The 16612-nt window shown below is 45.2% G+C and overlaps 1 protein-coding gene across 1 annotated transcript in view; it reads right to left on the reverse strand.

The window, feature by feature from the left end:
- HEPHL1 (hephaestin like 1) overlaps nt 1–16612 on the reverse strand; it is a 57349-nt gene that overhangs the window by 25264 nt on the left and 15473 nt on the right. Inside the window, exons 4-9 of the mRNA XM_008174374.4 lie at nt 16194–16373; nt 14363–14617; nt 12264–12432; nt 3645–3784; nt 3343–3474; nt 44–255 (exon numbers count right to left, since the gene is read on the reverse strand). Coding sequence (XP_008172596.2) covers nt 44–255; nt 3343–3474; nt 3645–3784; nt 12264–12432; nt 14363–14617; nt 16194–16373 — 1088 coding nt within the window. The remainder of the gene's footprint in view (nt 1–43; nt 256–3342; nt 3475–3644; nt 3785–12263; nt 12433–14362; nt 14618–16193; nt 16374–16612) is intronic.

The following is a 16612-nucleotide window of genomic DNA, read 5'->3' on the forward strand; positions in this document are numbered from 1 at the left end:
TCACCAAATCATGCCATTCAGGATAGGTAAACACAGTTAGTACCTGTGTTCCATCATGATTCAAAGTGTTTTTTCTACAAACTATCAAAGGTCCTACGAGGCCAGAGTTGGTGTCCATGACTGGATCAGATGCTGAGTAGTACAGGTAGGTCAGGCATGGCGGATCGCTGGCAGTTGGGCCAACGTTTTCAGGCACTCTCCATTTGTATGTGAAGGTCTCACAGGGTTTAACATGTGCTCCCAGCTTCCAATGTCCTTAAAATACAAAGCCAATAAAAGCATCCCCCCCAAAAAATTACACTTTTCTTCCATTTCCCAGAAAATAAGTAATAGTTGGAGGTCGGTCACAGTCATTAGTTTCTGAAGACACATTCTCAGTTCTAAGCAAAAAAGCAACACAAACACTGTCCAAATATTCACTGCCCTTTTCCAAGGGGCTGGGCATGCCCGACTCCCATTGACAGCAGGTGGAGCTGTGGCTACTTAACAATTCAGACTCTAAAAAAAAACAGGAGTCCTTGTGGCACCTTAGGCTAGGTCTACACTACCCGCCTGAATCGGCGGGTAGAAATCGACCTCTCGGGGATCGATTTATCATGTCCCGTCGGGACGCGACAATCGATCCCCGAATCGACGCTCTTACTCCACCAGCGGAGGTGGGAGTAAGCGCCGTTGACAGAAAGCTGCAGAAGTCGATTTTGCCGCCGTCCTCACAGCGGGGTAAGTCGGCTGCGATACGTCGAATTCAGCTACGCTATTCACGTAGCTGAATTTGCGTATCTTAAATCGACTCCCCCCTGTAGTGTAGATGTACCCTTAGAGACTAACACATTTTTCTGATGAAGTGGGTTCTATCCCACGAAAGCTTATGCCCAAATAAATTTGTTAGTCTCTAAGGTGCCACAAGGACTCCTCCTTTTTTTTTGCTGATACAGACTAACACGGCTACCACTGAATTCAGACTCTGTTATCTGTTTCTTTCTGGCTCTGCAACAGCACACCAGAAACTTTGTTATGGTCTTGGGAGTGTTGCTTGCTGTTTATATGTTGTGACTTACTTGGAAGGGGGTACTGTCATGCAGAGGTTTGGTATATTGCCATTCACAGCAAACTCAGGGACAATGTTAAACTAGTAACACACCTGCCATGGAGAATGTCAGTATCACTGAGTGAAGACTTACAAAAGGGATTTTCTAGGCTGGTTAGAAAAATGAGTTGATTCTGCACCCTTCAAACACAATGATAAAACATCCACTGGCTTCAATGTGAGCAAAAGCAGGCCCAAAATGTGCTTTAAGATTGAAGAAATCATTGATTGGGCTGGTTGTCTCACTGCAGTTAAATGTGTCTGCCACTGGCAGGCTGTGTGCATTTTATTCTCTCTATGGCAGTTTATTTCAGCTGGGCTCCTGAAATATTTCATAGGACCACAGAGGATACATTTGAAGGCTTAGATGGACTATGAACGAGTATATTGATATTATTACTTGAGGCTATACTATGTGCTACAAACCACACTATAAAGAATGCAGAAGCAGAAAGTTATACTGAAGAATGAAAAATGACAGCTCTTAGTAAACAAAATAGCATCGCTTTGGAGATAAATAACCCTCTGCCACAGAATAGGAGTGAGCTGCAGGATGGGAGAATATGTCAGATGTCATAACAAAAAAAGCTATATAATGCACCCAGGTACAGTTAGCTACTTAGGCCAATCCATGCCAAGCATGGCCACAGGAATGAGGGCATCACCTAGGGCCCTATTACTAGAGAACTCCCACTGAGGTCAGAACATGAATGTGAGCAGACAGAGCAGAAGAACACTTCAATCAAGGGACGGTTGCTGACGTTGGTGGCAGCGGGGTCTTTACTGATGACATCAAGGCTGGCCTCAGGGTGGTCTTGTTTCAGGAGAACAACACTGCTGGCTGCCTGAATGCCCACATTACATGCCGGGAGATCAGTGATTGAAAGCGTAGCAGAGTGTGCTGCTGCTGTTTGTATTGATTTCATTCGTTTGTTTACATTTTCCCTTTACTCGCTCTGTACAACTCTCTGCTGGGAACATGTCCTGTGTGTTAGTTCTGAGTGCTGCCAGGGCAGTCGAAACAAAGCAGGTCAGCCAACAAGTGACTTGCCCTTCTCTTGAATGTTTTAAATTAGACAAAAAGATTAGGGAACTAGAATGTTTAGGCCTAATTTATAATGTGGGAGATTTCATATCAACATTTATGTATTTACAAGGATTAACTGTTTTGCTGCTTTCCAGTTACATTGGGCAAAAGGTACTTCCAGTGCTGCTCAATGTTCCAGGTGTATCACAATGTGCCACTGTGATTAGAACATCAGAACATTAAAACAATGCTACCGTTACAGCTGGGGGTGTGTGGGGAGAGGAGAAGAGGGCAGAAAAAATAAGTAGCTCAGATCAGATCCTAAATTATTAACAGCAATATCCTAAAGAACTGCAATATTTAAAAAAACAAGACAAACAAAGAGATATGGTAACAGATTCTAATATCAGTTAAAAATCTGGTGCAAATACAGTGTAGCTCCATTGACTTCAGTTGACTTATTCTAGATTTCCGCTAGTATAACTGAGATCATAAGCTGGCCCATGATTTTCATTTGACATTACAAGATGGGAAAATATCTATTAGTCTCCAATCAGGGCCGGCTCCAGCTTTTTTGCCGCCCCAAGCAGCAAAGAGAAAAAAAAAATAAAGCCGCGATTGGCGGCACTTCGGCGGCTGCTCTACCGCGCCGCTTCATTCTTCGGTGGCAATTCGGCGGCCGGTCCTTCCCTCCGAGAGGGACTGAGGGACCCGCCGCCAAATTGCCGCTGAAGACCCGGATGTGCTGCCCCTTTCCATTGGCTGCCCCAAGCACCTGCTTCCTGCGCTGGTGCCTGGAGCCGGCCCTGTCTCCAATGCATTGTCTGGTCAAATCCAAGTGGAGGATCCAACGCAGAGTAACTGAATGTATTTCTATGGCCTGTGTTATACAGAAGGTCAGACTAGATCAGTGGTGGGGGGCTCCACTTCCTGCAGCTTCCATTGGCTGGGAACGGCGAACCGCGGCCACTGGGAGCTGCAGGTGGCCATGCAAATGTAAACAAACGGTCTGGTGGCCCGCCAGCGGATTACCCTGATGGGCTGTGTGTGGCATGCGGGCCGCAGGTTGCCCACCACTGGACTAGATGATCTAAGGATCCCTTCTGGGCTTAAAATCTTTGACTATATGAAGCACACAAAGCTATAATGCTACAGATTAGGAGAGTTAGCTTCACATAAACCAGATCGCAACAATCCTACCTTCATCACTCACACAGCTGAAACGTACCATCTAAGTATGATGTTCCTTCTGATTGCTTGCTATAACTCACACCATGTGGCATAATGCTATAGTTCTTCTCAGCTTTGTTGGCAAAAGTAACTAACAAAGTATCTCCCACTTCAGCCTTGATAACTGGGCCTTGAAAACAGAGCAGGAAAGGAGTCACTTAGAACAACTGCCAAGCATAAAAATATTGCCCCCTCTACAGAATGGGGCTGATTTTTCTAATAGCTACATGCACAAAAGGTGGATTGGAATTGCATGCTTACAAATGAGGCAGTGATAGGACCTGAAAATATTTACTGTACCAAGTATTCCAAGGTGCATTGTAGCCTCAGTTCGGTTCTTCTTTCTGGTAAACTTGTCATCAGTGTATTCCACATACTGAACTTTCCAATATTGTCCTCCTATTCTATCAGTCCCTTGTGTAAAGAATGATGCAGACTCACTGTGAAATAAACAAATCAGACTGATTACATAGTAGCATATACATTTATAACACTTCACTTAGGGCAAAAGTCCTTCTCTCAGATGAGACAGGACACAGGACTAGATGGACAATGGATCTATCCAGTATGGCCATTCTTATGATCTACTGATGAAAAACACTATATAAAAGCTAAGTATATTATTGTTGTTGTTGTCATGTTGTTATGGCACTGTTATGTCCCAGAATTCAGGTACCATCATATGCTGAGCCTGTATCACGACTGGAAGTCCCATGGTTTTGAATGGGAGCTCTGTGTGAAGATTAACCAACAAAAAATGTGCATTATAGAGAACAGAACGGCACTGCAGATCCAGAACCAGCCCTAGAGATCGGTCTAATAGTTTGTCTAAAACTTCTTGCCTTGGCAGGTTATACATTCCAGAATTAAGTGACAGCGTCGTCATCTGATTTCGAATTCTGGAAAGGTGGAGTGTGGCTGTTGTTAGAAATGACAGGAAGAGAGTGTGAAGAACAAGATCATAGAACCATAGGGTTAGATGGAACTGTAAGGGTCATCTAGGTCTAACCTCCTACCAAAATGCAGGATTTGTTGGGTCTACACCATCCAAGACAAATGGCTACCCAGTCTCCTTTTGGATAGGAGTGAAGGAGCTTCCACAACCTCTCTAGGCAATCTGTTCCATTGTCCTACTATTCTTACAGTTAGGATTAAATCTCAGGAAAATCTTCCTAAATCTGTTGTGCTGTAGTTTGAACCCATTACCTCTTGTCCTGCCCTCTGTGGCAAGAGAGAACAACTTTTCTCTATCTTCTTTAAAAGTAGCCTTTCAAGTATTTGAAGCCTGCTATCATGTCCCACCTTAATCTCCTCTTTTCCAAACTCAACATACCCAATTCCCTCAGCCTTTGCTCATATAGCTTGCATTCTATCCCTTTGATCATCTTTGCTGCTCGCCTCTGGATCCTTCCAGTTTTTCTACATCCCTTCTATACACTGGTGACCAAAATTAGACACAGTACTCCAGTTGAGACCTAATCAGCGCTGAGTAGAGTGGTATTATCACCTCCTGTGACTTGCATGCTAAGCCTCTGTTAATGCAACCTAAACTTGCATTTACTTTTTTTGCAACAGCATCGCATTTCTGACTCCTGTTGAGGTTGTGATCCACCACAACTCCTTCCCAGCAGTGCCACTGCCAAGCCAGTTATCCTCCATTTTGTATTTGTGCATTTGGTTTTTCTTCCCTAAGTGTAGCAACTTACATTTGTCTTTGTTGAATTTCATTTTGTTGTCTATAGCTCAGTTCTCCAATTTATCAAGATCCCTCTGAATTTTAGCTCTATCCTCCAAAGTGTTGGCAATGCCCCCTTTGTGTCATCTGCAAATTTGGTCAGTATGCTCTCTATTCTTACATCCATGTCATTAATAAAGATATTAAACAACACTGGACCCAGAACAGATCTCTGGGGAACCTCACTTGGGACCTACCTCCAATCTGACATCATTCCACTAGTATCAGAGGGGTAGCCGTGTTAGTCTGAATCTGTAAAAAGCAACAGAGGGTCCTGTGGCACCTTTGAGACTAACAGAAGTACTGGGAGCATAAGCTTTCGTGGGTAAGAACCTCACTTCTTCAGATGCAAGAAGTGAGGTTCTTACCCACGAAAGCTTATGCTCCCAGTACTTCTGTTAGTCTCAAAGGTGCCACAGGACCCTCTGTTGCTTATTCCACTAGTAGTTACTCTTTGTTTGTGGTTGTTTAACCAATTATGTATCAATTTAATGGTAGTTCTGTCGAGCCTGCATTTCTCCAGCTTCTCAGAATGTCGTGTGGGACTGTGTCAAAAGCCTTGCTAAAATCCAGGTATATTATGTCCACCACATTCCCCCATCCACCAAACTAGTTACCCTGTCAAAGAAGGAAATCAAGCTGGTTTGGCATGATTTGTTCTTAGTCACATGTGTCAAACTCAAGGCCCGCGGGCCACATCCGGCCCGCCATACAATTATATCCGGCCCGCGAAATCGTTTTATATATCTGTTTTTAATGGCCCTGTGATATGACGCCCCAATAACACACACTACAAATCCCATGATGCAGTGCAATTGCCGCCAACGGCAAGCCGCGGTTCAAGTTCGCGGTCTGTTGATGTATACAACGCTAATATCAAATCAAAGCTAGACCCCAACAATGGCCAAGAGAAAAATTGATTCTGAAAACCGAGGCTTTCAAAGCCGGTGGGAGAATGAGTATATGTTTACTGAAATTGCAGGTAAACCAGTGTGTCTCCTTTGCGGGAGTAATATCGCTGTAATGAAGGAGTATAACCTAAGACGGCACTACGAGACGAAACATGAGAACAAATTCAAAAACCTGAGCGCAGGACAGAAGCTACAAAAGGTAGAGGAGTTGAAGAAGAATTTGACATCCCAGCAGACGTTTTTCACCAAAGCAAAATCACAAAGTGAAGCTGCTGTGAAAGCAAGTTTCATTGTGGCCGAAGAGATCGCCAAATCAGGACGGCCGTTTACCGAGGGGGAATTCGTAAAGAATTGTATGATGAAAGTGTGCGACGTCCTTTGTCCAGATAAAACGCGAGCGTTTGCAAATGTAAGCCTCAGCAGAAACACTGTTGCTAATCGGGTTTGTGAGATGGCGACTGATTTGAAAACACAGTTGACTGAAAGAGCAAAAGATTTTGTTGCATACTCCCTTGCCGTGGATGAAACTACTGACGCGACTGACACTGCACAGCTGGCGATATTTATCCGTGGTGTGGATTCCAATTTGTGCGTAACAGAGGAAATACTGGACATTAAATCGATGCACGGGACAACGAAAGGAGAAGACATCTTTGGAAATGTATTTCAAAGTGTAACCGACATGAAACTGCCGTGGGAAAAACTCGTTGGACTTACAACAGATGGCGCACCTGCTATGTGTGGTGAAAAAAATGGACTGGTGGGAAGGATGCGCTCAAAGATGCGGGAGGAGAACTGTGCCGGTGAGTTGACAGTGTATCACTGCATCATACACCAGGAATCGCTGAGTGCTAAAGTCCTAAAAATGGATCATGTGATGAACACTAACACAAACCGTCAACTTTATCAGAGCCCACGGTTTAAATCACCGCCAATTCCAGTCTTTTCTGCGGGAAATAGATAGCGAGTTTGGCGATATGCCATATCATACGGAGGTCCGGTGGCTAAGTCGGGGAAAAGTTCTCAAAAGACACTTTGAGCTGCGAGAGGAAATCTGCCAGTTCATGGACAGTAAGGGGAAAGACTGCACAGTTCTGCGGGATGAAAAGTGGAAATGTGAGTTGGCGTTCCTGGCTGACATAACGTCGCATCTTAGCGCTTTAAACCTTCAACTCCAGGGACAGGAGCACATAATAACCGATATGCATGATGCAGTGAAGGCATTTCAAGTGAAGCTGCACTTATGGGAGACACAAATGCACCAATGCAACTTGTCTCACTTTCCCTGTTGCCAAGTAATACGGAACCAAGAAAGTGCCACAGTTTTCCCAAATGCCACCTTTGCTGAAAAACTCAGCGCGCTGCGCACTGAGTTCGCACGGCGCTTCAGTGACTTTGAGGCACAGAAAAGTAACTTCGAGCTGCTTCGCAACCCATTTGCAGTCGATGTGGAAACCGCACCTGTAGAAATGCAGATGGAGCTGATAGAACTGCAATGTAACGGGACACTGAAGGCAAAGTACGACACTGCGGGGCCAGCACAGTTCACTCGCTTCATTCCTGAAGCGATGCCGCAGCTCCGCCAACATGCGGCTCGAATCCTGTCCATGTTTGGCAGCACATATCTGTGCGAGCAGCTGTTCTCTGTGATGAAAATTAACAAAACGTCACACAGGAGTCGCCTCACTGATGAACACCTGCAATCGATCCTGAGAATCTTCACAACACAGAACCTAACCCCAAACATAAACGAACTTGTTGCAAAGAAAAGACTCCAAGTATCAGGCTCTGACTAAATAGGACAAGAAAATGGAATGTTATGATTTGTTATGATTATACTTTTGCTTTAAATTCAATTTTTTATTTATATTTTCAGATTTTTTAATATTCCAGCATGTACAGATTTTGAATGTATTGTATTGACAGGATATTTTTTTATGAAGAGCAAAATATTTTAAGTTGAAATGTATTTATTTTGGAATGATATCCTGTATTTTGGTTCATATTAATGGTTAAAAAACATAAATATTTAGTCTGTTAAATAAATGGTTATACTGTTCGGCCCGCGAGTTTTGAGTTTTGGCCCCCTGTGCAATTGAGTTTGACACCCCTGTTCTTAGTAAATCCATGCTGGCTGCTCACCTTCTCTATGGAGCAGTTGACCCACACCATCCTTGATTTTTCTTTTTCGTCTGATGTGTTTGAAGAACCCCTTCTAGTTGTCTCTAATATTTCTTGCCAGCTATAACTCATTCTTTGCCTTGGCTTTCCTGATTTTTTCCCTACACATTCATGCTATTCCCATGTATACTTCCTTGGTGACATGCCCCTCTTTTTATTTCCTGTGTGTATCCCTTTTGGTTTTCGGATAGCTAAAAAGCTCCTTGTGCAGCCACATTGGCCTCCTATGGTGCTTCTTATCTTTTCTCTGTGTCAGACTAGCTTGATGTTGAGTCTCCAGTATTACATCTTTTAGGAACTGCCAGCCTTGGCAGCCAGCCTCCTTTGACTCCTTTTTTTCCTAATTGGTGTTTCCATGGGAACTTGCCTACTATTTCTCTGAGTTGGTTGAAATCCACCTTTTTGAATTCCAGTGTCCTTGTTTTGCTGTTTTCATGTCCTCCTTTCCATAGGATCTTGAATTCTATCAGATCACGATCACTTCCTCCCAAGTTCCTGACCACCTTCACGTTCGCAACAAATTCATCCCTCTGGGTCAAAACCAGATCCAAAACAGATGACCCCCTAGTTGTTTCCTCAACTTTCTGAATGAGAAAATTGTCCCTGACATATGCTAAGAATTTGCAGGACATGTTATGTTTTGTTGTAATAGTCTTCCAACAGATATCAGGAAAGTTAAAATCTCACATTAATACTAGCTCATGTGTGTTAGTTAGTCTTGTTGCCTGCTTGTAGAATGACTCATCCACTTTCTCTCCCTGATGTGGTGGTCTATAACAGACCCCCACCATAGCATCGCTGTTGTTCTTTCCCTTTTTATCCTCACCCAGAGACTCTCAGTAGGTCTGTCACTCACTTCCTCTTGGAACTCGGAGCAAGTGTATACATTCTTGATGTGCAGCACAACACCTCCTCCTTTTTCCCCATACCTATCCTTTCAGAACAAGCTATAGCCCTCAATGCTCGTACTCCAATCATGGTAATTTCCCCAACAAGTTACTGTAATGCCAATTATGTCATAATTTTATTCATATACCATGACTTCCAGTTCATCCACTTGTTCCCCATACTTCTTGCATTTGTATACAGGCATCGAAGATATTTTGCTGAGTGCCCTCTTGCTTTTCCTCTTGTCTTTTCAATGCAGTTGTGATTTCTAGTCTCTTCTCCAGAAATTAGCCCCTTTCCCTTGTCATTCATTATTTGAGCCTGGATGCACATTGGATGGATTTTTGTCACCATCCCCTGTAGGACCTAGTTTAAAGCTTTCCTTATCAAGTTTGCAGTACTCTGTCACTGAGTAACATAGTACCAAGGCTGAAGTGTGTAACATTTGGGCATTGACAACCCATGTTGCTCTGGCCAGTTTTCCAAGCAGGTTGTTGTGCGTTTTGACCTTAGTTGTGACCATCTTAAAAAGACAGCGACTAAGGTCAAAAGGCACAACAACCTGCTCGGAAAACTGGCCAGAATGACCTGGGGCGCCAACACCCAAACGCTATGCACATCAGCAGTGGCACTCTGTTACTCAGCAGCAGAGTAGTGCACTCCAGTATGGGCTTGCTCATCTCACACAAGGATGATTGATGTATAACTTAATTTCACCATGCATATTATTTCAGGCACACTTAAATCTACTCCTCTACCATGGTTACGGGTTCTCTGCAATATTATTCCATCCAGTGTTTGCAGAGAGGAAAGTGTAGCAAAGCTGATGACAAAATTGTGTAATACGCCACATCTACTGTTAACTAAAGCCTTGTTTAATCCAGCATATGGTTGTCTGCCTTCACAGTGCATGTTGTAGATAAATTTACAAGGTAAAGGATTTACGGTAGAGGACACGTGGCAAGCTTCATGGTGCGCAGAGAAAGAGACAAATAATTATCTTGTCTCGGACCCCACTCAACATTAACTCGCATTTGATTTGCCATGAAGGCAATGGAGCCTTCTCAACCGGTTTTGTACCGGACATGGAATTTGTGTTGCAGCAGAATTTCAGTGGCATTTTAGAGACAGTCCACCATGTCAATGTGGGCAGCCACAAACCATGACATGCATTGGTGAGAACTGCAAAATGACTCCACTTCCTAGAGGTTTTTGTGCCTTGAACACTGTTGATAAGAATGCTGTGGTTTGGCTTGACCAGATTGCATATGCCAAATAAAATAATCAGGTTAGCCAGACGATGTCCAAAGATACTCTTCCCACTATTTGATAGGTGGAGCCCATCCCATCACAGTAATCCTCTTTCCTGGAACATCAGCTCATTGTCAAAGAAGCCAAAACCCTCTCACCAACACAACCTGAGTAGCCACACATTTACTTCCACTATTCGATAGTCCCTGCCCAGGCCTTATCCTTCAACAAGGTGTGTGTACTGAACCAGTGCTTCAGTGTTGCATTGGGGTGTAGAGCAACTGGAGGAGTCACTTTTTAGATGAGAGGTGTAGTGATGTGGTCACTTACAGAGCACTCCCTCGTGGCCAGGGGTCCCATTACAGGTACCCTGCCCTTACTGGCCCCCTCTTAGGCCCCTTACCTTAGGGCAGTGGTGGGCAACCTGCGGGCCGGGGGCCATACGCAGCCCGTCAGGGTAATCCACTGACGGGCCGTGAGACAGTTTGTTTACATTGACCGTCTGCAGGCACGGCCGCCCGCAGCTCCCAGTGGCCGTGGTTCACCGTTCCCGGCCCATGGGAGCTGCGGGAAGCAGCGCGGGCCGCAGAGACGTGCTGGCTGCTGCTTCCGGCAGCTCCCATGGGCCAGGAACGGCGAACCCCGCAGCCACTGGGAGCAGGCCTTGCCTGCTGCAGGTTGCCCACCAGTGCCTTAGGGTATGTCTACACTGTAATCAAAACTCCATGGCTGGCCCCTGGAGCTTACTCAGGCTCACGGAGCTCAGGCTGCAGGACTATTTCACTGCAGTGTAGACTTCTGGGCTTGGGTTAGAGCCCAGGCTGTAGGACCCTGAGACATAGGAGGGTCCCAGAGCTGAATGTCTACACTGCAGTAAAACCGCCTCTTAGCCCGAGCCCCATGAGCCCAAGTCAGTTGGCACAGGTCAGCTGCGGGTGTCTAATTGCAGTGCAGACATACCCTTACACACTCCAGACAGTCTCTGCTGTGGCTCACAGCAGCCCTTTCTGGGACTGATTTCATGTCAAATAAAGTTCACACAAACCTCAAGAGTCCTTAATCACAAACGAATCCAAAAAGTCCTCAATGAGTCCCCCGCACAGAATCCAAAACCGTAAGCCCCACCCATCTAGCTGGAGCTCTGGCCCTGCTGTCTTATGCTTACTCTCTCAGCCTGACACTCCTGCTGCTTCCCGCGACCTTTTACCCTGGAATCACCTGATTCAACCCAGGTGTGGCTCATCAGGGCTTCACCTGATTACATTTCATGGGTGCGCAAAGTTTCTATATAAATTGGGTTTGTAACACAAAGGAGTGAGATGCACACTATTTGGCATGAAAGGGCCAGTTACATGTATTAATACACCTCTACCCCGATATAATGCTGTCCTCAGGAGCCAAAAAATCTTACCATGTTATAGGTGAAACAGCGTTATATCGAACTTGCTTTGATCCACCGGAATGCACAGGCCCCCCCTCCCCACTGCCCCCGGAGCACTGCTTTACCATGTTATATCCAAATTCATGTTATATCGGGTCACGTTATATCGGGGTAGAGGTGTATATCTAGAAAACTAAGTTAACAAATCTGTGCTCACTCTGTGTTACAGTTTAATTCAAAGCAAGACATAAGCGAATGTAAATATTAGAGGGCAGGACCTGGTCATCCTACGTGTCTGTACAGCACCTAGCACAATAGGCCCTTGATCCTGATTACGGTCTCTGGGCAATATCCTAGTACAAAATCTCATCATCATCATCAACAGAAATTTAAAAAAAGATTTCACATTATGGCAACCTATGACACAATGGTTGAGATTGTCAAAGGCACTTAAGGGAGTTGGACACCCATTTTAATGAATGGTAATCCAGCATACAAATCTGCTACGGAGGTGTGAAAATCCACCCATACTCTTTACATTAAAAGTCTGAATGAAAAGCTGGGACACATACCTGCCAGTGGTATTCAAGGCCTGCCCCGTGAATTTATCATAGCCTTCAGGGCCGTAATTCCATAGCACGGTTTCAGCAGCAATAAAATATCTTCTTTCCTGACCAGTCAACGAAGGCTGAGAAACATTTTTATGGCAGATCTGAACGTTATACAGCCCCTTCATACCAGCTAAAGTGTAGAAAAAATCCACAAACAGTTCTTAAAACAGTGCAAGTTTCACCATTTCAGGCATCTCTTTGGTGCAAAGTTAATGTACATTAGTTTCAGTAGAGGAAGGTGAACAACATGGACTGGGAGAAATGACTTGGATTGTTTGGACAAATTTATGTTTTTAAAGCGTTCCCCAGTTTATATGGGGTTGAATTCTGCCACTGTTACTCTTTTTAGCATGGCACATTGGTACTAGTCAAAGGCCTAGATCCTCAAAGGTATTTATGCGCTTAACTCCCATTGATTTCAGTAAGGATGGCAGAATCTGGCCTTTAGGGTCTGGTCCTTTGAGGTACTGAGCACCTCCTGAAAGGTATGAAGTATCCTCACCTCTCACTGACTTCAGTAGGAATGGAGAGGGTGGGCAGCATCTTGTGGGAGGCACTCAGCACCTTGCAGAATCAAGCCTTGATTGCCTGATCCAAAGTTCATAGAAGCCAGTGGGAGTCTCTGGATCAGACTGAGATCGTAAGTTCTTTGGAACAGGGACTTTCTCTTGTATTAGGTCTGTACAGTGCAGACGGAGAGCCAATTGGGTGCTTATGGGCTCTTGTGTAATACAAACAAAACTTAATAATAATAGTAAGTTCTTTCATGCAAAAGCCTCTCACTGGCCTTCTAGAAACACAGACCATTTTTATCAGATTTCTTTAAACAAAAAAAGTATGAAATGTTTTACCTGACATGACTTTTTTTAAGTGTAAAAGAGTCTATATCAGGGGTGGGCAAACTACAGCCCATGGGCTGGATCCACCCCGTCATGGCTTTGGACCCGGCCCGCAGGATTGCCACCCCTGTGGCGCTACGGGACCTGCACCACTCCCGGAAGCGGCTGGCACCACGTCCCTGCGGCCCCTGGGGGAGGGGGGACAGAGGGCTCCGCATGCAGCCCTCGCTTGCAGGCACTGCCCCCTGCAGCTCCCATTGGTTGGGAACGGGGAACCGCGGCCAAAGGGAGCTTCGGGGGAGGTACCCGCAGGCGAGGGCAGTGCGCGGAGCCCTCTGTCTCCGCCCCCCTGGGGCCGCAGGGACATGGTGCTGGCCGCTTCCGGGAGCGGCACGGGACCAGGGCAGGCAGGGAGCCCCCCTGAAGCCACTCAAGGTAAGCAGTGCTAGGCCAGAGTCCTCACCCCGAATCCCTCCTGCACCCCTCACCCCAACCCCCTGCCTTGAGCCCCCTGCCACACACCGCACCCCTCCTGCACCCGAGCTCCCTGCCGCACCCCGCACCCCTTCTGCACCCCAACCCCCTGCCTTGAGCCCCCAACCACCTGCCCTGAGCCACCTGCTGCACCCCGCACCCCTTCTGCACCCCAACCACCTGCCCTGAGCCCCCTGCACTCCTCCTGAGCCCTAACCCCTTCCCCCTTCCTGCACACCACACCCCGCACCCTCTCCCATACCCCAACCCCCAACCCCCTGCCCCAGCCCTACATTCATGGCCCTGCTTGCAATTTTCCCCTCCCAGATGTGGCCCTCAGGCCAAAAATTTTGCCCACCTCAGTCTATATTCTACAAGATAGTGCATACAAAGGGCCTGACCCTGCATTCATTGCTCACCAAAAGCCCCAATATGCACAAAAGTACTGAGCTAGGGCTGGATCTGGCAACCCCTTCTTGTGTGAATCATCCTCACTCACATGAGTCACTGAAGTTTTACACTCGCTGATGATTTGGCACCATACAGCTTTTTGTCAATGACCGAAATCAGACTCTCGAGATTTATTTGATGAAACAAGTCAGTGTAAGATGTTAATGTCCTGGGAAAATGTAGGCCCGCAATCCTACTTCTGCTCCTTGAGTTCTCTTTTTTAGTCTGAAATATGTACTATAAATTATCTAACTTGGCATCTTCCTGGAAGGATTTGCCAGATCTGTATCACTGTACCTTGTAAATGTTCATTTACTTGACAGGTTAACAGCCACTTCCCAACATTCCCTGCAATCATTTCCACTGTAATGAAGGTTGCTGGAAATAGGTTGACGACGTCTGCCCTGTGGCCTTTGTTAATGATGGTGTGGCCATAGAAATACGCAGAGTGGATGTCTATCTCGTTACCCATCCCAATCAAATACCAGGACACGGATTGACCAGCACACATCTCCAAGGTGGGGAGATTTCCAAAAATGTAACCATTAATAGCTAAAAGCAAAACAGAACACAACCCATGAGATACAAAGGAGAAGCACAGATTGCTAGTAACTCTTATTTAAAGAATGTAAATGCCTGGTCCTTAAAATAAACCCGCAGAATGTCCATGCTGAGACCATATCCAAGCTAGGCAGTTAAAACCCCCCTCAAAACTCTCCTTTTCCATTATGCCTACAAAAAACTTGACAACGGTTAGGCCGCTAATGTGCAGAGACCTCATGCTGACCAATATTGTTTCATTATTTCTTTGTGCCCTCCCGTCTGTGCCTCTGTATCCATCTAGTCTATTATTTCTTATACTTAGAGTGTGAGCTCTTTGGGGGCAGGGACTGTCTGTTTGGTTTATGTTCGTACAGCACCTACCACTGTGGGGTCCTGGTCCATGACTAGTCACTACGATAATACAGATATAAATAATTAATAGCATGTATTAGTTGCGGCTGAAGAACTGTTCTGAAAGGATGAGCGGCTGCTACGACTGAAAACCAGAGTGCAAACATTGCGGCAATAGTTCCAGGTGGGAAAGAAGAAGGAGCACTTTGCAGTTAGATCACAGGCCTGGGCATCAAGAGACCTGGATTTCTATCGCTACTTGTTGCAAACTTCCTGGGTGATCTTGGGAAGCCACTTAGGCTACGTTTTCACTGAAATCTGTAAATAAATGGCCTGATTTTGAAGTTAATGGACACTGTGGGTATGCAACACCTCTGAAAATCATAGAATAATAGAAATGTAAAGCTGAACAGGACCTTGAGAGGTCATCTAGTCTATCCCCCTGTGCTCAGAAAGGACCCAGTATACCTAGCCCATCCTTGACAAAAGTTTGTCTAACCTGTTCTTAAAAGCCTCCATTAATGGGGATTCCACATTTCCATTAACTTCAAAATCTGGCCATTTATTTAGGTGTGTAAATATGGGTTTAGGTGCCTAACTCTGGGCACTCAGATTTGAAACTGATTAAGTTAATCTCTCTCTACCTCAGCTTCTCCACATGCAAAGGGACTACAGTGCCACCTACCTACATTGCAGGGAGCGAAGAGGCTAACTTCATGAGACCAGATCTTCAGCTGATACAAAGGGCTGTCGTTCCACTGACTGCAACAGTGCAACGCCAATTTATACCAGCTGAGGATCTGGCCCATTATTTGTAAAGCACTTTTGAGCCTTGGACACTCACCACTTCCAGTAGTGTTTTTATGCACTACATCTCACAATGCTTTAGAAAAGGTCAGTCTCATCATTTCTCTTTTGCAGGTGGGGAAACTGAAGCCATTTGCCAAAGTTCAAATAGCAAGCCAGTGGTAGTGATGGGCACAGGAGCCAGGCACCTTCCTCAGATCCTGTGCCCTACATACCATGCTGCTTATAGACTTGAGGGGAGGCTTTCCGTAAGTACAATGGGTTAATAGTCTCGCCCACCCTCAGCCTATGCTTTCATTTCTTCCCAATTAACAGAGAAAGGAAAGACATCTAAAAAGCATCTATAAGGAACAGCAACATATTACAGACATGAAAAGAGTCTAGTCGCTATTGCATGACAAGGTTGTGCTTGATAGTGGCTGCTCACCATGCATTTTGTTGCTGTTCTTGAAACCTTCATCCTCTTTGTCAACCGTGGTTGGGTCCAAGCAGAAAGCTTTTATATTTGCATCAATGTACCAGCTGAGATTTTCATCTACAATACTATACATCAGGGCAAAGCCTTTAGCAGCATCAGTGCTTTGTATTGAGGAGTCATCTAAACTTCCTAAACAGCAAACAAACAGGAAAGTACTAAAAAATAAACTCAGAGTTAATTAAATTTTAACATGTTTCTTCTTACAGTAAGTCTGAATGTACAATATTTCTGAAGTACTTTATTAAGCTGCAAGACTTTTACAGACCAATTTCAGCATAGTTATTTGAATGAATGACCATACTGAGAATGTTAATTCAGCTTCATATATACAGGCAGATGGGACAATTTCATAGGCTACCCTATGAAGA

Source organism: Chrysemys picta, chromosome 1, assembly GCF_011386835.1.
Source record: "Chrysemys picta bellii isolate R12L10 chromosome 1, ASM1138683v2, whole genome shotgun sequence".
NCBI classification, from domain to species: Eukaryota; Metazoa; Chordata; order Testudines; family Emydidae; genus Chrysemys; species Chrysemys picta.